The sequence below is a fragment of the Prionailurus viverrinus genome, chromosome E3 (assembly GCF_022837055.1).
Source record: "Prionailurus viverrinus isolate Anna chromosome E3, UM_Priviv_1.0, whole genome shotgun sequence".
NCBI classification, from domain to species: Eukaryota; Metazoa; Chordata; class Mammalia; order Carnivora; family Felidae; genus Prionailurus; species Prionailurus viverrinus.
In genome coordinates this window covers 31,621,608-31,647,738 of record NC_062576.1, presented here as the reverse complement: position 1 = coordinate 31,647,738, position 26,131 = coordinate 31,621,608, and the positions used below count along the sequence as shown (strand labels likewise).

The window sequence follows — 26,131 nt, the reverse complement described above, 5'->3', positions numbered from 1 at the left end:
TTTAGACGAAGTTTAAAACTAGGTGAAGAAACCAGAGGGTGAAGGGTGCGGGGTGCCCAGCAGAGAAGCCAAATGGCATTGACTGCTGAGAGGGGCACAGAGCAGGCAGAGAGCACTGCTCCATCACATGTTGCTAATCTAAAGAAAAAGTGTTTCAGGAGGCCCTGTGTACACAGGCGTTTTTTTTGGATTCAATTCATTGAGGGACTGCGGTTCCCCCCGCCCCACCTCTCCTTACCCCCCATTATTACAGGCATCACTAGGGTCATTCTTCCCACTGGAAGAGAAACCTCAAGATTCAAACTTCCTCTTAAAACAGAGAAGAGACCATTTGCCCTGATTCCTGATCACAGATATTACCCTCCTATTTTATTGGCTTCTGCTGAGTGGAGGAGATTGGACTTGAAGTAGCTTTTTATTGCTTGTTTTAAAAGGGAACTTGCTTTTGCTGGAAGAGGTCAATTCTTGTTATTCCTCCAAGGAATTATCTTTACAGCTCAAGCAGAAGGAATTGAGACTTATCAAACTTAACTCGGAGCGGGGAGCCCTTAAAGTAAAAATTAAAATCCCAATGATTTTGGACATGAGCGCTTTTAATTCTTCAGTGAAATAAATGCACAATTTGGTTAAGTGTAATTCAAGGACAACTTAATTTACAGAGAAAGTTTCCCAGTTGTGGATGCTAAGAGCATTGCTGTTGAGGACGTGTGATCTGCCCACAAAAGGGGCATTTGGGCCCCAGAGGTATCGAGCAGGGACCTTTGTTGCCAGCTGCTCTTCCCAGCTGCCAGCACTACTGGCTTGGGGTTCTTGGATCTTCAAGGGCCTTGAGTACCGCAGCAACGTGCTACAATAGAAGATGCCAGGCCTTAGCGTCAGGCAGACCCAGTCCAGATCCTGTATCTCCCCATCTCCCAGGGCAAGTGACATCTGCCTCAGAGTCCATGACCCTATCTGTAGAAGGCGGCACGGTTCCACCTTTTGCCTTGCAGATTGAGATGAGGACGGCAGGTGAGGCAGAGGGAGTACCCGGCATCGTACCTGCCACACAGTAGGTGCTTCGTAAACGGCAAGCCAAGCAAGAGTGTTGAAGATAATTATGTTTTATTGGAGCTCCGAAAAATAGTTTACTCTCTTGGGTCTGGCGGTGGGCAGCTCCACTCTCACTCACTTTCTCCTGGAGCTTCCTAACTTTGCCTGCCAACCGAGGAGGTTAGGATTTGACCAGCATCCAGACGACAGCAGAAACTGAGAACGGGTGATTGTCTCCTCTCCCCTCGCTACCCGGTGGCCTCCAGATAATAAAGGTGGTGCTGAAAGTACCCATTGGCCATTTTTCACCTTTGCCTAATGCTGGCAGAGGCAGAGGTGAGGACAGTCACCAGTCTTGACAGAAGCATCTAGAACCCCCTCCGCAGGTGGTTCTCTGGTGATTGTTCTCAGTGCCCAGTGTTCCCAGGCAGCACACTCTGGGCTTGGTGGGGTGAGTCTCAGACAACTGAGCTTTGAAGAAAGAGGCTCCAAGGATAGTTGTGCATTGGCCTTTCCCTTGAGTATGAGATCGTCCTAAGTCAAGCTCAGGTCAGACCCCCTGCCTGGTTCTCGGAAGCCCTTGGTCCCCAGCGTGAGGTGGCCGTGGGATGTGGCTGGGGAGAGGCCCGTCGAAGTACATGGAGTTTGTAAATCACCTGAGGACTCAGAGGGTAGGAACCTGAGGACTGTAAAGTAAAGGGACCGTCTGGTCCCACCCCCGCACTTTGCGCACTGGGAAACAAGGCCCAGAAGAAGCAGGGATGCTCCAGGAGCGCACACGATGGCCAGGAGGGGCCACATGTGGTCTCACTTGTACTCCCAGGAAATAGGTTTTGCATTGTGTATTTGTGGAGCTCTTTAGGGCAGGAGCACTCTGATTTGTGTTTCTATTTAAAATTTTCAGTGACCCACAGAATACTTTGTTCTAAGCCCCAGGTCTAAGACTTAGTGGTAATCTACGCAGTTATTTGCTGAGCAGAACCCTTACAGTAGAGAGCATAAAGCCAAGACAGGTGTTGACTTCAACAGCAGTGCTTCTTAAAGTTTGCAGAATGTCATGCTTTTGATGGTGACGACAACGACAATGACAGCAGCCGTAGTTAACACTTGTGGACGCCAGGTGCTGTCATGCTTGCTTTTAGGCATCTTTTTATTATGATGATGATACCCGCTTCTCAGATGAGTAAACCGAGACCCGGAAAGGAACCATTTTCGGGTGGGGGGAGGAGGTACGGAACTTCTGGGAGGCCGCCGTAGTTTCTGGGCCAGGCTCAGATTAGCTGATGTCTCACTGCAGCCCAGTCTCCGTCAGTCGGACTACGAGGGGGGTATTCATGTTAAAGCTGATTGCAAGGTCAGAGACTTCCAAAATCCAGATCTCTGTCATTTCCTGGTGGCGACCTCACCAATAAGTTTACATTTTTGTTTGTTTATCGAACGCTCACCTGGCACCTTCTGTGTATCAGGTTCTGTTCTAAGCCTATTACGTGTGTGAACATATTTAAATCTCCTAAGACCCAGCAAGGGTGGTAATGTTACCATCTTCATTGCTCAGGGAGGAAGCAGGGCACAGAGACATTCATGGGTTTTTGGTTGAATGCCTCCTGTCACCCTGGCAGGAGATACAACCAAGGGAAGGTTGGAAGGTCAGGGCATTTCCTTTAATCCGAACATTTTTTTAACGTTTTGAAGAATGCAGGCAAACTGGCACCATCCTGCTTTGCCACAGCCTGTGGTGGAGCGTGAAGGAGGACAGTGCGGTTAAGCAGGAGCCGTGTAAGCCCAGAGGGGCCGCCCGCCGTACCTGCTCTGGACCTGTCTTTGGCTCGCAGACATCCCTCATGGACAGTCGCTGAAGGAGTGTGAACAGCGAGATGAACACGAATCGCCTAGGGGAAAATGCATGGCCAGAACACCATCTAGCGGCCTCTCACAGTGGCCCAGGCAGAGGAAGGGACAACTCCAGGGTGGGTCAGCAGGCCTTGTTGTTCAGTACTTGAACATGTGGGTGAAAGAACAGAAGTGGTTAAAGGTGATGCCCAGGTTTCTCACTCTGGCAGCCGAGTGGTCCATTCACTGAGAGAGCAAGATCCCAGGAAGAGGGAGGAGCGGATCTCCAGTGCAGATCGGGGGATCAGATGTAGACATGATGAGTTTGACCACGTCTGGGCCTGGAATTGATAGCAGAAGTCTAAACGAGAGACGCAGATTTGACCTAAACGTGAAATGTGCAAACCAGAGAGCTGGGTGCTCTTGTAGGGGAGAGAGGGTGGTGAGCGAAAATCTCCACCTGTGGCATGGGCAGAAGAGGAGGCATCCGTGTGGAAGGCCAAGAAGGGGCCATCGGAGAAACGGGAGGGACTCAACATTTCCATGGTATGAAGCAGTTGGCTCTTGAACGTGTTCCGAAAAACATAGAGTCACGCTTTGTCCTTCATGCTACAGATGCCTGTTTTCATCATTACGTTAGAGCTTTTCAAGATGTGCGTTGATGTTGACTGCTTGCAAATGATACTAGCTGTTTGTCACTGGAGATTTTACTCTAGGCTCTTCTTAGCTCATGTAATTTTTTAAAATGCGTTAATCTCTCTCCTACTGTTTTCCCTTCCAGTGTAGTTGCTGTGTTTCTGGAAGGTGTTAAGGCCCATAAAAAGCTGAAGAAACAGCCCTTACATTGTGTACCCCCAGAATGTCCTCTTGAGAGTCCCATTCTGATGCAAATAAATTTTATGCCCCCGTGGTGCCTATCCCATCTGGACGTGACCATCCATCCAGCTGAGCTGATGTCAACTCTGGCCTCTCCTTCCTGCCCCAGATGGGTTTCCACCTCCTCTGTGTGGGGGTCGACGCGATCCCGGGCATAGCTGCACTGCTTGTGTGTCCAAGTATTCCCCACACTGCTGGGAGGAGGTGCTGTTGGTAAATTCCATTTTATAGATGGGGAGACCCATAGAGAGGAGACATGCTTTGCCTGATACCTAAGTCTGTGCTTGACCTCCGGGGTTACCCAAATTGCCTGCTGCCTTAGTCCATTCAGTCTACTGTAGACTTGACGGCCTTAGACAACCTTTATTCCTCGTGGTCTGGATGCTGGGGAGTCCAAGGTCAAGGCATTAAGTAGGTTTGGTGTCTGGTGAGAACCCACTCTCTGGATCATAGATAGCATCTTCTCCAATGGCAGGAGGGGTGAGGGATCTCTGTTGGGGGATCTCTGTTTTTAGGGCACTGATCCTGTTTTTGAGGGTTCTACCCTCATGACCTAATCACCTCGAAAAGGCCCCCACCTCCTGACACCATCACATCAGGGGTTAGCATCTCAACATGTGAATTCTGGGGGGACACAAGCATTCAGACCATCCACACATCAGAATCACTAGGGAAGCTTTGGAACACTACAGATTCCTGGGTCCCAGATGGGTAATACATCCCACCCAGGGGCTGGTAATATTTGGAAAGCCCTGCCCCTTTCCACACCAGATCTTGGCTATGTCAGTGGAAAAATAACAACAATGAGTGCTGAGTATCTAGATCAGAGGGAGGACAAAGTGTTTTTTGTAAAGTGTTTTTGTAAATAAGTATTTTCAGCTTTGCAGGCCATATGGTCTTTGTTGGAACCATTCCGTTCTGCCATTGTATTTCAAAAGCAGCCATAAACAATAGGTAAACAAATGGATGTGGCTGGATTTGGCTCATGGGCCATAGTTTGCCTCTCCTGCTCTAGATAATTAACCTTGTGCATGATGATCAGGCAAGTAGCTGAACTTGACGCTCTCTAGGGGATACCTGGATTTGTGTAACAATATGCAAGCAGATACAGTCCATTTGAGATGTGGCAGATTGGAACTGCATTCAGCCACCAGGACAAAGACCTGTAAAACATTAAGCTTGAGTAAATTCAAGGTGAATATTTCTCTTTTGTTAAAAAAAAAAAAAATCGAGTAGATAGTCTAGTAATTGGCGTCGTGGCTCCATAGTGTCATCAGAGACCCCACAATCCCTTCTGTCTTCTACCAAAATCAAGATGATCTCGTGATCATAAAATGACTCCTGGAGCTCCAGTCATCACATCTGTAGGAAAGAAAGAAAAAGAGAGGGAGAAAGGTAAAAAGGCACCGTAGGCTGAGGCAGATCTCTCCTAAGGACTTTCTTAGAAGCCCCAGTGATTTTTGCTTACATCTCATTAGCTACTCTTACCTGCGAGGCAGACAGAAAAATGTAGTTAAGTCTCCCTGAACACATTGCTATCCCCCCAAATAGTGAGGGGAAATGGATGCTGGGTGGGCAACTAGCACTTGCTGGGACCTGAGGGGACCCAGCAAATGCCCTAAATGTGCTGTGTGAAATTCCCCTGAGCTCTGCTGGGTTTATTTGCGGATTCATCATGTCTCAGCTTATAGAGACTGGGAGAGCCTGAAGTCCCTTTTCTCCCCCAACTAGCCAGGCCCTTGCAGATCCTTTTGGGTCTCCTGTATACTTTACTTCTACAAATCAAACACCTGGCTAATCGGGGTAACCGTCATACCACTGCGGGGACCTTCAGTCCCAAGAAGCCTTCCCTCTCGGCAGCTTTTTGTCCCTATGGAATCTGTCTTCCTCCAGGTGGTACCTGCTCACAGTTGTGAGCATCCAGAGCACGTCATCCTGGGTTTCCTCTTTCTCCGTACAGCCTTTCCAGGAATTTTGAGATCTCTGCCCCCTCTACCCTGAGGCTTGGGTTGTCGCCCTCCACTGCCTGTCTTCTTATAATTTGGCTGCAGATCCTCTCCTGGGGCCCGTGCTTCTCAGAGTCAGTGTGTGGTGTGATCCGCCTGGTTCTAGTTCCGAGCAGTGCATCTGGGGTGGATCCCGAGACGCTCCATTCCTGACATCTCCCACGTGATGCCGATGCTCCCGGCCCAGGGACGGCCCTTGTAGCAAGTGACCTGGGCCTTTCTGAACATAGTTCATCTTTTAATAGGTGGCAGCCAAAACCTAACTAAGTCGCTATGGTCGATTTAGGACAGAGCAAGACTCTCAAGTCGCTTATCCCAGAAGTTAGCGTATACCTTTTTTAACGAGGCCTGGAGATTACATAGGTTTTTTGGTGGCCCTCCCACATTATTTACTTAGCTCAAATTTACCGAAACCTGTAAGTCTTTGTCCCACAGGCCACTCCTGTGCCCTATTTCCCTTTTACTTATGGTGATGGTTTTTGGAGTTTTAGTGTACAACCCAACATGGATCTTTTTGAATTTCAGCCCATTGGATTAGACTCATCCCTCAGGCCAGTGGAGACCACCTTGTTTGCCCCCCAGTGCATTTACTGCCTCTCTTAGTTTGGGGGCTTCTAATGAATTTGATAGACCTCCATTTCTCTATCTGATTGCGCTGGAAACTTCGGTCCGTTTGTTGAAGTTCTTTGGTTTAAATCGTTCGTCCATCTTGTTCACAAGAGGATTACAAGAGGCCTCCATGGTTGTCTTAACCAAAGTTCCGATGTATCTTGTCTGATTTGGGAATACTGGGTGGTTTCCACGTAGAGGTGGAATCTGTCGCTCACATGAGGGATACCTGTGTTTATCGTTACACGAGAGGTTTTTGAGATGTGTATTGACGTTCGCTGATGACCGGTCACAGCAGCTGTTTATCATTGGGAACTTTGCTCTCTGGGCTGTTCTTGTGTAATATTTTTAAATGCATTGTTCCCTCTCCCGCTTCAGTTTTCCTTCGAGATGTGGTTAGTGTGTGTCCCTGGAAGGTGTTACGGTCTATCAAAAGCTGAAGAAACAGCCCTTACATCGTGAACCCCCCAGAATGTTCTCTTGAGAGTCCCATCTTGATTGAAAATAAAGAAGTTTTACGTTTCCGGTGTGCCTGTCCCCTCTGGACGTGACCTTCCGTCCAGTTGGGTTGATGTCACCTCTGGCCCTTTCCTCCCTCCCGCCCCAGATTGGCTTCCCCCTCCTCTTTGTGGGGGTCTATGCCATCCCAGGCATAGCTGCCCTGCCTGTGTGTCCGAATGCTCCTTGGGAGGAGGTGCTGTTAGTCAGTTCCACCTCATAGATAATGACATGTGTCGCCTGGGGGGAGTTGGATTCTCAGCAGCAGTCACCACCACAGCATGCATGTGACCATCTCAGAGATCAGCTTGACTGTTCACCTCTGCTGATACTGGGAACTGGTACACGGCGTGTTGTTCCCGTCACCTGCCTGCTTTGTTCTTTTGTGGACCCCTTCGTTGACGTGGTACCACTGAGGCCCTCCTCTGCCAGGCTCTGGGCGTCCAGTGGCCTGAGGGACGGCCGCGGCCCCTGCCTCTCGCAGAGCTGGCTTTCATGGGTGGAGCGTCCCCGAAACCCCACCCCTTTGTAACGAGAGCTTTAAGAGAGGTTGACATTTTCCTTCTGTGTGCCTTTCTCCGCAGGTCTACATCCGGATAAAAGACGATGAGTGGAACGTGTATCGGCGGTACACAGAGTTCAGGGGTTTGCACCACAAGTTACAGAACAAGTACCCTCAAGTGAGGGGCTACAGTTTCCCACCCAAGAAGGCCATTGGAAACAAGGTACTGTCGCCACGGGGAACCGGGGACACCCCGGTGCCTGATCACCCCGGTGATCACCCCGGTGCCTGATCTACACGCACGTGCCCCTCTAGACACAGGTCTCGGAGGTTGGCACATAGAAGAAGAAACAGGGACAGAGAAAACACCTTTACTTCCACAGCGCGTCATGTTTTGTTTGTGCACGCCCTCTTATTTCTCTAGGACAGGGGTCAGCAAGCATGTTCCGCTAAAGGGCTAGAGAGGAATTGGTTTTGGCTTTGCAGACCATACTCCCTTAGCTGAAAATACTCAGCTGTGCCACCGGAGTGTGAAAGCAGCCACAGGCTGTTCTGACCTGGATGGGCGTGGCCGAGTGCCAATAAAACTTGATTCATAAGGTGGCAGCTCGATTTAGCTGATGGGTCTGTTTTCTGATGCCTGTTCTTGACCAAAAAGATGTTTTCTGGCTTTTTTCCATAGTTGTCAGGTTAGTTATTTGGACTCATGAATGTGGGTGGGGTTACTTCCCAAATACTTGTGTCGGTATAGGGTTGTTTTCCTTGTGAAGGTTAGTGATTTAATGACGTCATGTGTTTCTGGGGGTTCATCCAGGCACCCTGGAGAAAGGTGCTAGCCCTCTACGGCCTGCCAGCCGATGAGTGCTCGTTGGTGCAGAAGTGTCTCCCGAGCATCATCACATGTCACGGCGGGGAAGGCGGGCCTGGGCCTTGTCGGGGGGCCTCGCGTCGCCCGCTTAGGCCACTGGTGTCATTTTGTCGTCCTTCACGTTTGCTTAGAGCGGCACTCCTCCGTCTGGGCCACACTTGGAATCCCATGAGTACCTTTAAAAGCTCCTAAGACTTTAGTCCCTCACTCCCAGTGAAGTGAGGCAGGGGCATGGAGGGCTGCAGTACGCAGCCGCGCTGGAGAACGCCTGGCTTCGTGTCTGGTAGGGGACGGTGACACTTGTGCAATCGCAGGATAGTGACGAGCTGGGGGCAGGTACAGTTGAGCCAGAGGAGGTAAGATCATGACCCTCATGAGGACAGGTGAGAAACTGGGCCTTGCACGAGGCACCCCTCTCCTACCGTGGTTCTCAGAGAGTGGCCCCTGACCATCAGCATCACCCGGCAACTCGTTAGAAATACCGATTCCTTCCAGTGCCTGGCTCATTTGGTTAAGAGTCCAACTCTTGATTTTGGCTCAGGATCTCGAGGTTTGTACGGTCAAGCCCCGCTTTGGGCTCTGCACTAACCGCACAGAGCCTCCTTGGGATTCTTTCTCCTCTCTGTCTCTCTCTCTCTCTCTCTCTCCCTCCCTCCCTCCCCCTCCCCTCCCCTCCCCTCCCCTCCCCTTGTCTGCCCTTGGTTTGCTCACTTGCTCTCAAAAATAAATAAACATTAAAAAAAAAAAAAAAGAAACACCAATTCCCAGGCCCCACCCCAGACCTACTGAAATACCAGCTCTGGGCTTGGGGCCCAGAAATCTAGGTTTAGAGCTGTGTGGTGGTGATGCCTCAGCAAGCGTAAGAACCACGATGGTGTCGCACTGACAGAGTCGTGTGGCAGATGCTGTGTGTGATGAATTTCCTAGTTTCTCTCTTGAAGGGCCACCTTGCTAGAGTTTTCCTTGGATGCTTGTCTCACAGAAAACCAGAGCAAAAGTTTCGATAACCACTACGAACACTTGGGAATTCTGCTGGGAATACTGTTACTGTCTATGATGTTTACGTGTTCATGGATTTCTTTGCTTTTAGATTAGAAATCCTATCATGTCAGGGTCTGTTAGATCTTAATTTAAACAGTTATAAAGCAAGTTTATCTGAGGCCTAGAATAAATGTGCCATTCCATTATTTTCCTGAAGATGAGTGAAGTTGAGCCCATAAAAACAGAAGGCTTAGAAATTCTACACTTATGCAGAGCAAGGAGGACAATGATTCTTATGAAAAGGGGGAAAAATTATATACTGGTTTAATCTAATGACTTGCAGGCTCATACAAATCTTGGGACCCATCCAGAATGCCTGAGAATGTCATAAAACAGAATTCTGTGTAAGCAGCTTATTATCATGATAAGATGGTGTCATTTGCAGGAAGCCTTCTGCTATAGCAGCCACTCCATGACCCTCGGGGAGCTCGGCCCGTCTGTGTCTCACTAAGGGAAATGAGGACAAGGCTGAACCAGAGACGTTCAGGTGGCGAGATGTGTTGCATTCTTTTTGCCTCCCGTGGCTGCCGCACGAACGTGGCCCCTGTTTAGGGGTCTAAAAAACACAGATGTATTTTCTTACACTTCTGGAGGTTAGGTCCAGAATCCATCTCCTGGGGCTAAAATCAAGGAGCCAGTGGGGCTGGTTGTTTCTGGAGGCTCCAGAGGAGAGTCCTTTCCTTTTTTAGCTTCTGGAGCCTGTCCGCATTCCTCAGCTCAAGGCCTCCTGTGTCTTCAAAGCCAGCAACCTTGCAACGCTGACCTCATTTTCTGTCATATAGTATCTCTGCGTAGTACCTCACATAGTACCTTTTCTGACTCCTCTCCCTCTTACAGGACCCTCGAGATGACACTGGGTCCACCCAGATAAGCCACCATAATCAGTCTCAGGATCCTTAACTTAATCACATCTGCAAAGTCCCTTTTGCTCAATAAACAGAGTATTTTATACTCTCAGGTTCTGGGATTAGGCATCTTTGGGTGCCACAGGCTTTCTCTGCAGAGCAAAGTGACCCCTCCCACTCTGGATCTCCAGGCAAGCCTAATAGTTATGCAAAACTTACTTCAGACCTAAGAAACTTACCAACACCACCCTCCCAAGGACAGGGATGCAGTGACTTTCCCCTCTGAGTGCGACGTCCCCAGCCTAGCTTCACGCTGTCCCATTCTTGTCAATCCTGGGACTGACTCAGCAGCTGTGGGGTTTTGCCCTGTGAAATCTGTGTGAGTAGGGCTCTGTCCACCCTCCACCCCCGACCCTAGTGCGACCCTATTTGCAAATAAAGGAATTTGGGAATTAAAGATACCATGCTGGTGGGCCTGGCCTGGTTCTTCACTACATTTTTGGTCCTGCTTCCCATGGTCAGGGGTGGGCCTGACAGGTTGCCTGCAGTCACAGGGCCTCTGCCTCTTGTCCAGTCTGTGTGTCCCTTTGCTGTAGAGTTGACTGGTTGGCTTCTGATTCTCTCTCTCCCTGCACATTTGGCTCACTAAGACTTACCCACTTCCCTGAAGTACACTTTGGCTGCTCTCTAGGACAGATCTGAGGGTTTATCTGATTGTCAGGAGTAGATTGAGTTAGCAGGCAGGACTTCAACATCCGACAAAAGTTACTGATGAATCCTGTTAAGAGACAAAGCCTGCACTCGCCTCACCAGGACCTACACGCTCAAGATACCTGCCTTGATACCCTGAGGGTGAGTTTTCTTTCTAAATTGGTCCAGAGAAGTCAGCCACCTCAGAAGCTTTCCCTTGACTAGGTCACTTCAAGAAGGTCTCCCTTGCCTCTTGTACCATTAAGGTACTCAGGCTTGACTTCTTTGTGTGGATTGCGTTACAAGTAGGTTGCTGCTGTTATGTCTTGGACCCATTAAGTGATTCAATCTGGGATCCATGGGCCTGGACAGGAAAAACTAACTATAGTTTTTTCAGATTCGTCATATGAATATCTTCCTAGCCTGAATTTCTAGGTATTTTCCCAACGGTGCCACCATTGTCGATTGTCTGCCAGTTACAGAATCAAAATGTGATCTGACCCCAAGTTTGAACTTTTTTTAATGTGTATTTATTTTTTGAGAGAGAGAAGGCAGGAGAGGGAAGAAGGAAAAGGAGAGAGAGAATCCCAAGCAGGCTCCACGCCCCCAGCACAGAGCCCAGCTTGGGGTTCAAAGTCATGAACCGTGAGATCATGACCCGAGCCGAGACGAAGAATTGGACACTTAACCGCCTGAGCCACCCAGGCGCCCCAGTTTGAACTTTTTTTAATTGGTGAAACAGCCCATTGTGTAGTTCATGGATGCAGGATTTGTCTTTAGCACAGAATTTCTTTTGCCTTAGTATGCCATGCATGTGTTTAATCATAAATACCCACAGCTCTCACTAGAGCCGCCCATGCCTTTAGGTGTCACATCAAACTTGAGTTGTGTTGAGGTAGTTTCCTGAACATCAGTCCACCGCTTGCTGTTCATTTCTTCGTAGCTGAGTCAAACAAGCCGCAGTAGTTGTGTATTAACGTTACTCATTAAATCTGAAATATCACAGGCATGGGGCTTGTATCCATTGTGAGATAGTCTGGATTAGGCTGAAGTAACGACTTTGTAGTCTTGGCAGCCTGAGCCAACCAGGATTTATTTTTGGCTCGTATTTTGTGCCCATCATGGGTTGGCTGGGAGCTCTGCCCATCATGACATCAGGAAACTAAGGACAAGGGAAAATCATACACTGGCTATTAGAGCTTCTGCCCAGACGTGATACATGTCAATTTCACTCCTTTTTCATTGGCCAAGGCCACTTACTCAGCCCTGTGTAATGCCAACGGGGAGAAGGAGTCCAGTCCTCCCATGTGCCCAGGAGAATTCAAGTTTTTACCATCAGCTCTCATGACCCCTACAAGGTGGGGGGGGGCACTTGTCTCGAGCCACATTTCTGAGCAGGGTGGGGATAAGAGGAGAGGACGACCCCACCAGCCTAAGATGGGCATGCCAGGTCCTGTGGGTCTCCTTCCACAGAGTCCCAGTTGAGGTGCATCCCTCTACCCCTGCTTCAGTTATCCTCACCCAAGCCCGGTCCTCTCTGGTGTGGGCATTTGCAACAGTTGCCCTTTTCCACTCTTGCCTGCTCCCATCCATCCCCCATGCTGACCCACAGTGAGGTTTATATGACATCAAATCAGATGATGTCATTGTTGCGTAAACCCCCCCTCCCAGTAGCACCTTTGGCAGTTAAATTCAGGACTCCTTATGGCCTTTGAGATGTCCCCTGACCTGTCCCCCACCTCCTCCCGTACCTTATCTCATGCCCCGTCCTCCCTTCTATACCCAGCCACACTGCTCTCCTCAGACTTCGATGCTGTTCTTACCTTGTGGCCTTGGCATCTGCTGTTCCCTCTGTGTGGATTGGCTCCCCCACCTCTGCATGGACAGACCCTGCAGGTCATTAGAACTCCCTTCCAACTGCCCTCATCAGTGCTGCCCCTTGAGTCACTCTCCAATCCATTAGTCTGCTGTAATTGTCCCCTAGCACGTACCATCACTCTAAGTGATTGATTTGTGACCTTGAGTAGTATTGTCTCTCTGCACTGGAATGGAAGCTCATGACAACAGGGCCTTGGTCTGTTCACTGCTCTCTCGCCAGCTCCTAGAATAGCTTCTGCCCCCCCAGAGAGACTCGTGGCCTGAATTAAGGAATAAAGGAACACACATTAAATGGAAAAGTTTCCCTGTTATTTTCTTCTTCAAGTTGCTGGGTCTTGGCACAAATTTTTAAAAAAACTGAATTGCCCCACTGGGTATAATAGCTTTGGGGGTGACTGGGGAGGTGCTTTTGCAGAACGGGCCAGAGGCCGGCAAGCTTTTGCAGAACAGAAAGGTGGCTCTCCAACGGTCCAGGGGAGTTGGCTGTCAAGCCTCCCTGTCTAGGGAGACTCGGCCAGCATGAGGAGTTAAGGAAAAAGACTCATTTCTGATGACGCTACTGCACGTCTGCCTTATTGCTCAGCAAGAAATAGATTTGAGAGGCTGTCATTCCTTCTTAGGGTAATGGAGTCAGTCTCTGAAAGTTCATTTGGCATTAAAGCAGGGCAAATCGCTTTCCTCAGAGCCGCAGATAATTCAACTTGTTGGACGAATTATGCGTCAAAATCCTCATTAAAAACACATAGACCAGTGTGTGCTGGAGGAACCAGCTGGCACTCACGGAGCTGTGGAAGCCCCTTTGCAGCTGAGAGGCGCAGATTTAAATGCAGCTCTGGGGGTGTCCAGCCCCCAGCGGAAGGGACTTTCGGCGGTGGGAACAAGTGGGTACCTGGAACAGTGTTGAAGGTGGTCGAATTTTCCATTTAGAAAAGCTTCTGGAATGTAGGGCTGTCATGCTAGGTGTGAGGGGGACAAACGTTGTCCAAAGTAAGGTCTCTGCCCTCACAAAGTTCATGACTTTGTGGGGAGAAAGACTAGTAAATAGGTCCTCGCAGAAGAGTCCTGCGAACTGGGGGAACCAGGGCCCCTGGGGCGGTCTGGAGGGGGGCGGTGAGCAGGGCTGCCTTCTGCGCGGGGCCAGCAGGATCCTGGCAACAGAGCTTACTAGTGGGAAAGTGGGCTCAATTCATGGGTATTCTTTCCTTCTTTGTGCCCCGTATTAGCTTCATATTGCTGCTGTAAGAAGTCACCCCAAATCTAGTGGCTTTAAACAGTACACATGTATTGCATGTACCTTCGAGTTGAGGAGGTCCGAAATAGACATTGGGCATTAGTGGGTTGAAATCATAGTGTCAGCAAGGGTTGCATCTCTTTCTCAAGACTCTAGAGGAGAATCCCTTTCCTCGCCTTTTCCAGCTTCTGGAGGCTTCCCAGATCCCTGGGGTCTCCCTCCATCTTCGGTGCCCCATCTCTACGCCCATTCTTGCGTAGTAACATTTTTGACTACAGTCAGGAAAGGTTCTCTGCTTTGAAGGAGCGTGATCAGATTGGGCATACCCAGATAACCCAGGATAATCTCCCCATCTGAATTTGTGACCTCTTTATCACCTTAGTCCCCTCTGCAGAGACCTTTTGCCATGTAAGATAGCACATTCACAGCGATCGGGGCGGGGAAATTTGGCAGGGGGTAGGGGGACGTTTTTCTGCCTACCTCACAGCTCTCTTTCCTTGCCTGAGGTATAGGTATTTACACATGGGGAGGGGGAGGCACCGGGAGGTAAAGTGACTTAACCAAGGCCATCTCGCTGAGCTGGCCACTTAAGGTGATAAGCGGCTCCAGGCAGATGGTCTCCAGAGCCCCTGGCACGCAGGGATCCACAGAGCTCCATGGAGGGTGGATGAATGTAGATTGACATTGACTCCTGGAAGTCACTCCCTCTACCCCACCGATGTGGAAATCTGCCTCTCCCTCTGTGTCTCCACCCCCCTCACCCACACCCTGCCCTGTCTGACTCAGGAGCCATTGGTACAACTAGAAACTGCTGCCCTCACGGTTGATAGAAGCTTGTATAAGCTTTCCTCGCAAACCGAAGCGTCTGGAAGGATGGTCGTTCGTCCATTTGTCCATTCATTCATTCAACAGGACTTTGCCAACTGTGACAATCAGACACAGAAAGGAAAAGGCTCCTACTGCTTCACTAGATGGATGGCATCGGGCGAGGTACTTGATCTGTCCCTGCCTCAGTTTCTCGTCTACATACCGCTTCTCTCTAGTGTTGTCATAAGGACTTACGGTGGTAAAATTGCTACAATACTCACAACAGCGTCCACACAGGGTCAGTGCTGTGTACGTGTTGCTGAAGGGGTGCAGAGGCTGGCGGTGAGGCCGAAGAAGCTGACACAGGAGCACGTCCTCATGGCAGAGTTTGCAGTGGGTGAGCCTGACACAGGTGGTCCTTCCAGAACCCTCATAGCCTGTGTTTCTGTGTGTCGTAATACCAGCCATCACGTGCCAGGCGTGTGCATGGTGGGGGCTGTGTCTCCAGTCTTTCCCTGTGTCCTTCTTGTCGAGTCCCATGCAAGATGTCTCAGAGGTGAGGAAGCTGGGCTCAGGCTGTAAGCATCCTGCCCGGGGTCCTGTGGCCTCCATTGGAATTGAGTCACACGCCCGCCCCAAAGACCATGCAAACTGGTGGGAGAAAAGAAGCTCCAGTTGGACGAAGCTATAAACTCTAGTTTGTTTCTCATTTGACACTCTGCCAACCGCTGTGTAAACAGTCCCGGTACTTAATGCATTAAGCGAGAAGAAGAATGACATTGGGCTCATTATACATCACACATTTGCGTTACTCTTTAATACAGCAAAAGCCTCTTAAGATATTTTCCAGGAGAGCAGTTGCTAAAACCATCTTGCCAGAGCAACGGTCTCGGGAGAGAGACACGGAGGAGCCTCAGGCTTGGAGTGTGTATATGGATACGTATGCAAATATGCATAGGTATTTAATAAGGGGGGGGGGTTCCTGGGGAGTGCTTCTCTGTAATATCAAATTAAAATCCAATAAAAAAAATTAAGGTCTGTTTATAAACCAAAAGTCCAGAGCCGGCAACTAGAAGTGTATTTGCTGCTCTGTTGGCATCCTGCCTGTTTTCTGCGTGTAACATGTGGAGAAGTCAAATCCAAGCTGACCTTTTCGGTGATCTCGGGCCACAGACCTTGCAGGCGCCTCCCCATCCCGGAAGCCTTCCCCAGACTCAGAGTGTTGGCTGCCCCACCTCAGGTTCCTTCCCCAGACTCCCTCATGGCTGCCTGATGCACCCTTCTCTCTCTCCACCAGCCCCATGGAATTAGAGCAGCACCCGGCCTGTTGGGTCTCAGTCTTGCAGCATTTGACGCAGCGCGTGGCCCGTGGTAGGTGCTGAGTGAAGCGTGTTTGATGAACGTAAAACCCAAGCCACGTAAGAGCTGGTGAGCCAGGTCATTGTTGTGCAGTTACTGGTTCCCTTTCTCCCCTGTTCCCTCCTTCCCCTTAACTTCAAGGTCTTTGGTAACCGTTCGGATGAAGGATGCACAGGCCTTAGCGACCCGCTGGGTATGAACACTGCACCGTGAATGTTGGCATTGTCCACGCCTGGTGACAGAGATGAGAGCTCCGTGACAGATCTGGGGTCCAGCCTTGCCAGGTCACCAGCCAGACTGGGCCGCCTCCCTGGACTTGGCCCATGTCAGGCCGAGCTCAAGGCCTCTGATACAGCAGTGGTGAACCCACTGGTTTGGAAACTGACATGAATTACAAGGCACTTGATTCTCCACTGGGCATGAAGTGTTGTCCAAAATATTTCTGAGGCTGTTAAATTACTTGTAGGTCATTACTTACTCCTCCTCCTAGCTCTGAAGGCCTTCAGAATATACTTAACCCATGTTCTATCTGTTGTTTTCCCTCACATTTTTGGACAGCTGATTAAAATCGCAACGTAGAAGAGTACTTGTGAGCTCTTACTCGCTTCTTGAATAATTGAGAATAATTGCTACCTCCCAGCTCAGGACTGCCATTAATATTTGGGGACTGTGTATTACAGTCTTGGTTCATCCTCAGCAAGCCGGAGAAAAACATGTTTAGTTTCTCAAGTCACCCCCATTGGTCTGTGAGAGTCCGGAATGCCTCGTGTATGGAGGAAGTTGCATCCTTCCCCTCGACCATTTGCATTTTTAGAAGGCGTACGGTACAGGGGTTAAGAGTTTGGGCTTTGGCATCTCACTGGCCTCACTTCAGATGCGGTCTCTGGTACGCACTGGCTGCATGACCTCCGCGTGCCATCGGCCTCCACGATACACAGCTGTCTCGGCTGTCACGTGGGTTGTGGGTATTGCATCATGGGATCTTGTGATGATCCACCCAGCACATCCTGAACCCTCAAGTGCTAGCTTAAAAAACTACGTCTCAGCGGAGGCTCGCTAATTGGGTTTCCATTCTCTTGTAATTCGTGCTCTGACCTGACCAGGCTTGGCTCTCCTTCCTCCCCTCTTCATTCTTCTCCTTGATACGGTGGGGTGTGTGTTTTCTTTCTCCTCTTTTTAAAAATTATTTAAAAAATTGAGTTATAAATGCTTTCAGTCTTAACGTGTATAGATGACAGATTTGCACAAAATGAGCGTACCTGCACGAACAGCACGGACACCAGGAAATACATCATTGGCAGGACTCCAAGCCTCCTTCTGTCACCCCGCCAGCGTGGCCACCATCCCCCTATCTATTCCACAGGTGGGTTTTTCCCATTATAGGACTTTATGTAAATGGCACCATAGGGCATGGACTCCTTTTTGTCTAGCCTCTGTCACTGTTACATCTGTTGACATTCAACCGTGTTGTTCCAGGTAGCAATTGTTCTGTTTTTTTTTCATTACCATGTAGACTTCCATTGTGCGGATTTATCACAGTTTATCCTCTCCTTTGATGGATGTTGGGTGGCTTCCAGTTTGGCTCAGTTACACATACTGCTGTAATTAACACCTCTGTGTATGTCTTCTTGTGGTGGTTAAGTGCTGGTTTCTGTGGGTCCACACACGGGAAAGGAGTTGCTGGATCACGGGACGCTTACGCTCCACATCAGTAGAGAGTGCCGAAGAGTTTCCCGAAGGGGTCACACGGTGGTGATTTCTTAAAGAAAGAGGGGGGAAATGCAAAGAATAAGGTAACAGGCACCCATATCCCACCACCTAGATTTAACCGCTGTTCACGTTTTCTCCAATTTGCTTCTAAGCTTTTAAAAATGTATTTTCAAATACACTGGGTATTTCAAATGTGTCCCAGAATGCATAGCCAAATATCATGAACACACACATATCGTCATCCTCATTTAATAAAGTTAGTGTTTAGGAGTTAAACATTACAGATCTAGCTGAATCCTCTCGGAACCCTCCCCCTGCCACAGGGAATGGTTCGGTGGAGTTGTTGTGTGTCCTTAGTGTCTGTGTATCCTTCCTGTATGAAAAATACATACCTTGTCTTTTTCACCAGTACTCCCTTTTTGAGGTTGATGCGTTCAGATGCATAGCATTCTAATTCGTGAACTTTAGCTGCTGTACTTACTGACATTCTGTTGTATGAATATTCACCGTCGTATTTATTTTTTCTCTCTTTGATGAGCAATTAGACGGTTCACAGTTGTTTTCTGTTCAGTTTCTCCCGGGGACGCACCGATGAAAGCGGCTGCATACTCACAGCGCCTGCCTACCTTCACCTTTCCTGGCTTTGGGCAGGTTGGTCTCCAATGGGATGGTACCAGTTGTTCACTCCCAGCCAGGGGCATCAGACTCCCGTTGTTTCACGATGTCAGCGACACTCGGCATCACTTACACTTACACTTACACTTACACTTACACTTACACTTACACTTACATCACTTACACTTACTGCTGTAACTCGGCAGACTTACAACTGACTTATGTTTTGCTAACACACTGTGTACAGAGTGTCAGCTCCTCGTGGTTGTAATGCCCATTTGCCTGGTCACCGAAGAGGTTGACGATCCGTTCATGTGTTCAGGCCATTCAGATTTCCCCTTCCCTTCCTTGCCTATTTGTACCTTGGGGGTATTACTCTACTGGAGTTTCTGTCGGACTGGTTTTCGCATCTCCTTTTGTTTTCCTGATGCCAGCCTCCATGCGTGCCTTGAAAAAGATGTGACTCTTGCGTCCTCCTCCAAGAAGCCCCTCTTGCTGGCCTGCCTCTCCTTCCATGTGTCTCCCCTTCCCTCTGCAGCGCCCCCTGCCCCCTAACGCTTTAGTGCGCACATTAAATGCTGCCTTACTGGACTGATTTTCCATGAGCAACAACCGCTTATCGTCCTGCACACAGCAAGATGCCGGCATGGTGTCACGGTTGGGGAAGGCAACATCGGCGGATATTTGCGTGAGAGAACACTAGGCCCCGCATTGTGTTCTCTCATGTGGACCCAGAGTAGACCCACTCCCGGCTCCTGTCTCTCAGATGAGGTCCCGAAAGCTTTGACCATCCACGGACTGTTGGGCACAATTTCCTCTGCCACTTCAAGGAGCGGCTGTTCCCTGCCAGTTACAACTAGGTTAAGCTTGGCCGCCCCCTTGGAACTTTCTCATTGTTTAATTTCTCAGCTCTTCCCCTTTCTGAGGGAAAGTGAAGTTCTTTTTGTAATGAGTTTAGAAGCTTTTTTGAGTTAAGTCCCGGATCCTCATAAGCTCACGGAAATGGAACCGTTTCATATTATAAAGGAGCCCTTGATGCTGGCTTTTAGCTCTCCCTCATGAACTGGGCAGCCTTCTTCTCCGCAGCAGGAAGTAAACAAACCCTTCTTCACATCATCACTGCCATCTTCCTAAGAATAGTGACTATTTATTGAGTGCTGACTACATGCCCCGTGGGGCGACAAGGGCTTTGCACGTTCATTTCATCCCGCCAGCATCCTGGGGGCCCAGGAATTATTACCCCTGCCTCCCCTCCTGCCACTGTGCCTGTCGCCCTCTTAGATCTTGAACCCTCTAGCTCTTTCTTGCCTCTGGGGCTTTGCTCACACAACTCTTTCTAGAATATTGCATCCTCCACCTGTCCCCTGAGTCTTTCTCATCTGTCAGGCTTCAGCTTAAACTCTGCCTCCTCAGAGAACTGTTTCCCAGCTGTCCCGCATAAATGACCCCCGGCCCTGCGCACCCCCCACAGTGGGCTTTCCTGGCCCCTTGTTTTTTCCCTTTGAAGCATCAGCTATAGTTACTCATTTAAATATGGCAGGTGGAGGGGGAGCCCTTGAAGGATTCTAAGCAGAGCAGTGACAAGATTTGATGTGTGTTTTGGAGACATTGCTGCCATGTGGAGGATGGCTTGATGGGGGGTAAGCAGGGAGACCCTTGCCGGGGCAGGGACAGAATGTCTGTACCTGGTGCCAACAGGTTTGGGTCAGTGTAGAGCCCCTGAGGACTGGGAGAGCGAAATTAGCAGACCTGGAGATGTGGCGTCTTCCCAGAGACAGGGTCCTACGGAAAAGACAGATACATGCAGAGGTGACTATAACCTGTGGTGTAATGGTCCTGTACTCACTCCGTGGGCAAAAGCCCCAGCTCAGAGGTGGTCAGCTGGCAATCCACAAGACCATATTCCACCTGAGATAGGTGCCGAATGGTGAGGACAGTAACAATGATAGTGATAATAGTAAGCCCCTGTCTGCAGCTTGGAGCCCACTCATGCCCCAGCAAGGAGAGGCTGGTCTTTCTCTTGATCTCAGATTTCCTTGTGGCAGCAGCTGGCAGAAGCTGACTGGGAGCTGGCCCTTAACAAGGGGCGTGTGTGCCCCGGGTCACCAGTCTGCCTTGTTTTTCTCATTTCCTAGTCCCTGAAAGCTTTTGAATTTGTCACCCTTCAACTTGAGGGTAGACTCACTGGAGGGGATGGTTTTTCATCTGAGCTTTGAAGAATGAGTAGAGAAGACAGGGAAGGATGTTCCCATCAGAAGGCAAGCATCAGCAGAGGTACAGAAGCATGACAAATCGCTGAGTTCAGGTGCATGTTGGAGTTTTTATGTCTCAGGGCTCCAGCCCCTCACGGGGGAAACATAGGGGTGCAGCACTGGCTTTAGCCTCAGTTGAGGTCCAGGTGAGCAAGGTGCAGCAGTAGTTGGGCTCTGGGCCGGGTGCTTTCTCACAACCTTCGACTTGCCACTTGTTACCTCCAGGATCTCCAGCTTTGGAGAACTGAAAAAGAAGCATTCGGGGAAGTAGAGAATACTAGCAATGGTCAAGAACCTGAGAAGTCTCAGAGCTCTTACCAGGAAGGCCATGAAAGTATTCTGAAGTAAATGGAAATCTTCATTAACTTTCAGGTAAATGTTTCTTTCCAGTTAGACATACCCTTAATTTATTTTTTTAATTTTTTTTAATGTTTATTAATTTTTTTTAGAGAAAGAGAGAGACAGAGAAACAGAGCAGGTACAGAGAGGGGCAGAGAGAGAGGGAGACACAGAATCTGAATCAGGCTCCAAGCTCTGAGCTGTCAGCCCAGAGCCCAGCGCGGGGCTCAAACTCACGACCTGTGAGATCATGACCTGAGCCGAAATCAGACGCTCAACCGACTGAGCCACCCAGGCACCCCACCTTTAATTTTTGTTTTTTAATTTAAAAATTCCTTTGGGGTATTTATGATACATGAAGTCTTGGGGCTACTGAGGCAAATGAAATGTTTCTTGCCCTCTGGGAGCTCACAGTCCAGTGGGGCAATTGGTAGATCACCTCCCAGTAGGTGCTTTGGGGGGATTAAATCAGGATTCTGTGGGAGCACAGGGAACAGTGTATCATCTACGATGCTTTCCGCTGCAACTATAAAAACCAGTAAAAATCAAACTATTTTTACTCTAAAAAGAGGATTAATTGTCTTGTGTAACTGGGAAGTTTAGGTCTCACTTCAGGAATGGCTGGACCCAGGAGTTCCATGACCTCATATGATGTAATTAGCTCTGCCACTCGCTTTTGCCTTTGCTTACTTACTCTCTTGCTTCTTACTTGTCTCCCTGTCTCTTTCTCTCTCTACTTGCCTTTTTCCGTGAGCTGCCTGTGTTCTCAGGCAGGCAGGCAGGCATCCCTTTCATAGCAGAAATGGTCACATACCTCTTGACTTCTTTCATACTACTGTGGTAGCCCTGGCAGAAAGAGTAAATCTCTTTCCCAATAGTTCCAGTCTCAGTGCCAATGCTCACTGGCTCAGCTTGAGTCCTATGCCTATCTTAACACCAATAATAATGATTGTGGTGGGCCAGGTCATGTGCTGAGCCCTGAGTCAAGGGGCGGAATCAGTCCCATCCCAAAGCCATGGTTTGAGAGTGAGAAACATTGATTGCCCAGGGGAAGATGATAGTGCTGCCACCAGGAGAAAAAGACATGGGTGCTGAGTAGGAGAAACCAGAGAAGCCAGCCTGGGGTGGGAGTGGGGGCCAAGAGGATGGATGGTGAAGGAAAGGAGAGACACAGAGAAACTTCAGGGTGGAGGTAATACCTGAATTAAGCCTTGAAGGGTGAACAGGACCCAGCTGTTGAGTGACATGGGGAACTCCAGGCAAAGGAGACCACAGTTTGGGGGGCAGAGTTTATGGAGCAGCTACCCCCTCAGGCCCATGATGCCTCCTGAGCAAATGACAGATACTACATGTACCAGATGTACGTGACACTGTGTGGCGTGTGAAGGGACCATTCCAAAGAGCTAGGCAGCAGCAGTTACCTTGCATGCTCAGCTGAGGAGTTTGGATTTTTATCCTGAAAGCAAATTACTTGGTTTTAAAAGATGGTTTTGCATTTTTTAGAAACGCTCACTTGGAAAGCAGCATAAATGTCAGTAGGAGAGAATAGCCCAGAGAAATCCCCAGAGGGCTACAAACATACCAAGAGGAACATCATTCATTCATATCTCCATTCAGGAAATCTTCCTTCCTTCTTGAACACCTACTGTGTGCCAGCCACTGATAAGATGGCAGGAAGCTAAATAAGGGCCTGGTCGCATCTAGGGCTTATCTATCTACTTATCTATCTTATCTATCTGTCTATTGCATTTAGGGCTCATTGTTTGCTACAACAATTATATATTGCTGTATACATATAACATATGTATATATATAATGTTATATATAATATATATTAAATAATATATTATATATATATAATATTTTTTTTTCCTCACTGCTGCCAACCAAAGTAAAATTACTCAGCTCCTTCTGCAAGACAAGGGTAAAGATAGAGAGATGGTGGGTTTTCAGCTAGCTCTGAACCATCATTTGTGCCTGACCTTCTGCTTGACGCTGGAAGTGGCTCTTTGTGCTGGGTAATGGATCTGTAGTGTGTTTTGGACAGGTGCATAAATCTTTGTGGGAAGCTAGAAAAATGAGCTAGCCAGGAAGACCTGGCATTCTGCTTAATCTTCATTTCCACCTTTTATCTACCCCCCCCCCCACTTCTCCCTCTGTTCGTTCCTCCCTCCCATGGCAGGAAATCCCCATAGAACGCACGAACTGGAATTTCGTGTAGGCATTCTTCAAACTAGAGCAACAAATAAGAAATGGTTTTGCTATGTGGGGCCTTCCCCCTCAATCATACCATTAGTGTGCAAGCAAGTCTGGAGAGCTGTAAATCAAGCCTTTCACTCTGGCTTCGGAGACTGTTGCAGATGCCCCAGATGCATTGATTTTGGAAATAATTGGACATAACTGTTTTCCCTTTTCCAATGGGTTAGGCTTCACTGCTGTGCTACAGGTGACTGATGGATATGCCAATAATGCCAGTACCTAAACAGAGCAAAAATGTCAGCATCTTTTCCGGATTCTCAAACAATGTGGTAAATTATCGCCTCCCAGATCCCCTAAGTCTGTATTTAGGCCACATTACAAGTCACGGGTCAGCACCACGGACAGTTCCACCTCAGCTGCCTTTTGTCTCATGGTTTCCCACTCTGGATGCAGATCTGAGTCATAGGGTTTAAACAAGTGGAGATGCTCAGACCACACCCCAGATGTGGTGAACTAGAAACTCTATGGGTGAAGCCCTGGAGTCTGTATTTAAAAAAAATTCTTGGATAACGCTGGCACAGCTAGTCTGCAGACCAATGAGTGGGGACGCGGACCAGAGGCCCAGGAGGTGGAAATGACTTGCCTGGGATTGCATGGTGAGGTGTTCAGAGAGCCAGGCCTGGAGCTCTGATTACCATCACTTATTATCTCCGCAGGCTCATTCGCTCTCCATCTTGTGCTCTTAGGCAGAGGAACAAAGAACACAGGGGTGGATATTTGTACGAATTGGTAATCTGGCTTGAGGTTAACAGTATCAGTTAGGACCTCCAAGAAAGCTTTTACAGATCTTGTATTCGGATGGGCTGCATCAGTCTCCCCTGAGAGTGTTTTAGGAATGCAGAATCACAGGCCCTACCCCCATCCTACTGAGTTGGAATCTGCATGTTTAACATGCAGGTGAGTTGTGTGTACCCAGAAGTTCAAGAAGCACTGTTCCATGTTATTTCTGTGTTTATACCTGGACCCTTGGAGCAGCACACTTGACCATCTCCTTCCTGTCCTGCTCACCTCGATCGCCTCAAGGGGTGAAGATTGCTGTTCACGTCATTGGGTCATCAGGCTTTGAGCCACACCTGTCAGTGGGCAGAGTCACCCTGTGGTTAATTGGTACATCAGGATGTGCCCGTGTCCAGTCTCAGCCTCCCGGGTTGGAACAGGAAGCTCCCAGCAGCCAGCTGGCCTAGTGTCTTGTTGCTTTCTTTTCTTTTCTTCCTGTATGATATTCACCCATATTTATTCAGTTTGCACAGTTGTGCTTAAGATGGTGGGGAAGACAGATATGGGTCCTGCCCTCTTGGAACTTCTGGTTTAGCAGAGACAACCATTAAACAAATAAACCTTCAAATGGTGCCAAGTTTCTATGCAGGAACACTGCAGGAAGTTGTATGTAACACAGAAGACCTGATGTAGTGAAGGAATCCAGGTAGGGACATTCAAACTGAAATGTAGAGGCTGTGTGGTGTTTGGCTAGCAAACAACCTGGGAAGTGTGTTCCAGGCAAAAGGAGGCCTGCATGCAGCTCCACCCTGGACATTGGGCCAGACACACGCTCTCTCTCTGCCTGGCTCATACGGCCTTTTGTCTTGCTGGAATGGAAAGGTGTTCTTGGTGCACACTCGGAGTTGGCTTTGTCTCTGGGCTCAGGACTGCCTCTGACCCAGGCAGAACACATGTTCCACACAGAAATGCAAGGCTTGGAACAGAGGCCTCTAGCTCAAAATTGAGTGCGACTCAGCTTTTCTTTGTCTCCTCTGGGCTTTTACCTCTTTGGGACGCTAGTGAGGGTGGGGGAGCAGGGAGTGAGAGGCAATAGAGAAGGGTATGAGTCCTGGGGTCAGAGTATTTGGGTTTGAATCCCGACACCAGAGTACATCAGCCTGTCATGTCTCTGCGCCTTGGTGCCCTCTTATGTGAATATAATTTACACAGAATTCTGGTGGCTCCTGCTCGAGGCTGTTGTGAGGCTTCAGTGAGGAAGTTCAGGGGACAGGCCAAGAACACAGCCTGGTCCACACCAAGTGCTCAGAAGCCACAGTTGGTGGTAACAGGGCTCTCCCAGCCACACTTCCCTGTTAACGCCTCACCTCCCCACATGGGCAGTGCACCGTTCCAGAGAGGCCTGCTTGGGGGCTCAGCCTGATCCAGCCCACGAGTTCTTATTTTAGGGTCTGAGCATTTATCCTCAGACAAATCCTCAGACAAGAATCACACTTTTATTTTCCCTAACATCTAATTAAAACTGAATTTAATAATGAACTCGGGCCACAAACTGTAAGAGTACCCCTAATACCTGTGGCTTTATCTGCGGTAGAAATCAGTCTTACATATTTTCATGTCACACGACAGTCGCCATAGATGGCCCCAAATATCCTCAAAGCTCACTGCTACCTTGAAGTTACAGTGGTGATAAGACCTGCCCCTGCATCTTGTTATCCAGGGCCTCAGCAAAGAAGTTCTTGTGTTGCTTTATCAACATTTTATAAGTGCTTGTCTGTCTAAACCCGTGTTAACTTGTTTCGTGCATTTAAAAACAGTTCTGGGGGCGCCCAGGTGGCTCAGTTGGTTGAGCGTCTGACTTCGGCTCAGGTCATGATCTCACTCCGTGAGTTCAAGCCCCGTGTCGGGTCCTGTGACGACAGCTCAGAGCCTGGAGGCTGCCTCGGATTCTGTGTCTCCCCCTCTCTCTGCCCCTCCCCTGCTCATGCTCTGTCTCTCTCTGTCTCAAAACTAAATAAAAACATTTAAAAAACACAAAACAAAACACAGTTCTGATTAGGAGCTGGTAGGCTTCATCATGGCCATACAGAGAACCCTGCTGGTGACCCTCCCTGGAGACCCCTCTCTCCCCCACATCATGTAACTCCCAGCTAGGGCACCTCTGCTG

General features: G+C 49.0%; 1 protein-coding gene across 10 annotated transcripts in view; it reads left to right on the top strand.

Moving 5' to 3' along the window:
- SNX29 (sorting nexin 29) overlaps nucleotides 1-26,131 on the top strand; it is a 499,251-nt gene that overhangs the window by 409,343 nt on the left and 63,777 nt on the right. For 2 of the 10 annotated variants that reach the window (XR_007147864.1, XR_007147871.1), the window contains 6 exons: nucleotides 7,436-7,576; nucleotides 14,693-14,701; nucleotides 14,819-14,896; nucleotides 15,011-17,435; nucleotides 18,354-18,433; nucleotides 20,875-20,929. Coding sequence is in view for 2 of the 10 variants with exons in the window: in XM_047839171.1 (XP_047695127.1) it covers nucleotides 7,436-7,576 (141 nt within the window). In the remaining 8 variants the exon portion in view is untranslated. Of the gene's footprint in view, nucleotides 1-7,435; nucleotides 7,577-14,692; nucleotides 14,702-14,818; nucleotides 14,897-15,010; nucleotides 17,436-18,353; nucleotides 18,434-20,874; nucleotides 20,930-26,131 lie in introns of those variants that run through there. The other 8 variants (XR_007147865.1, XR_007147866.1, XM_047839171.1 and 5 more) reach the window with 6 other exon arrangements.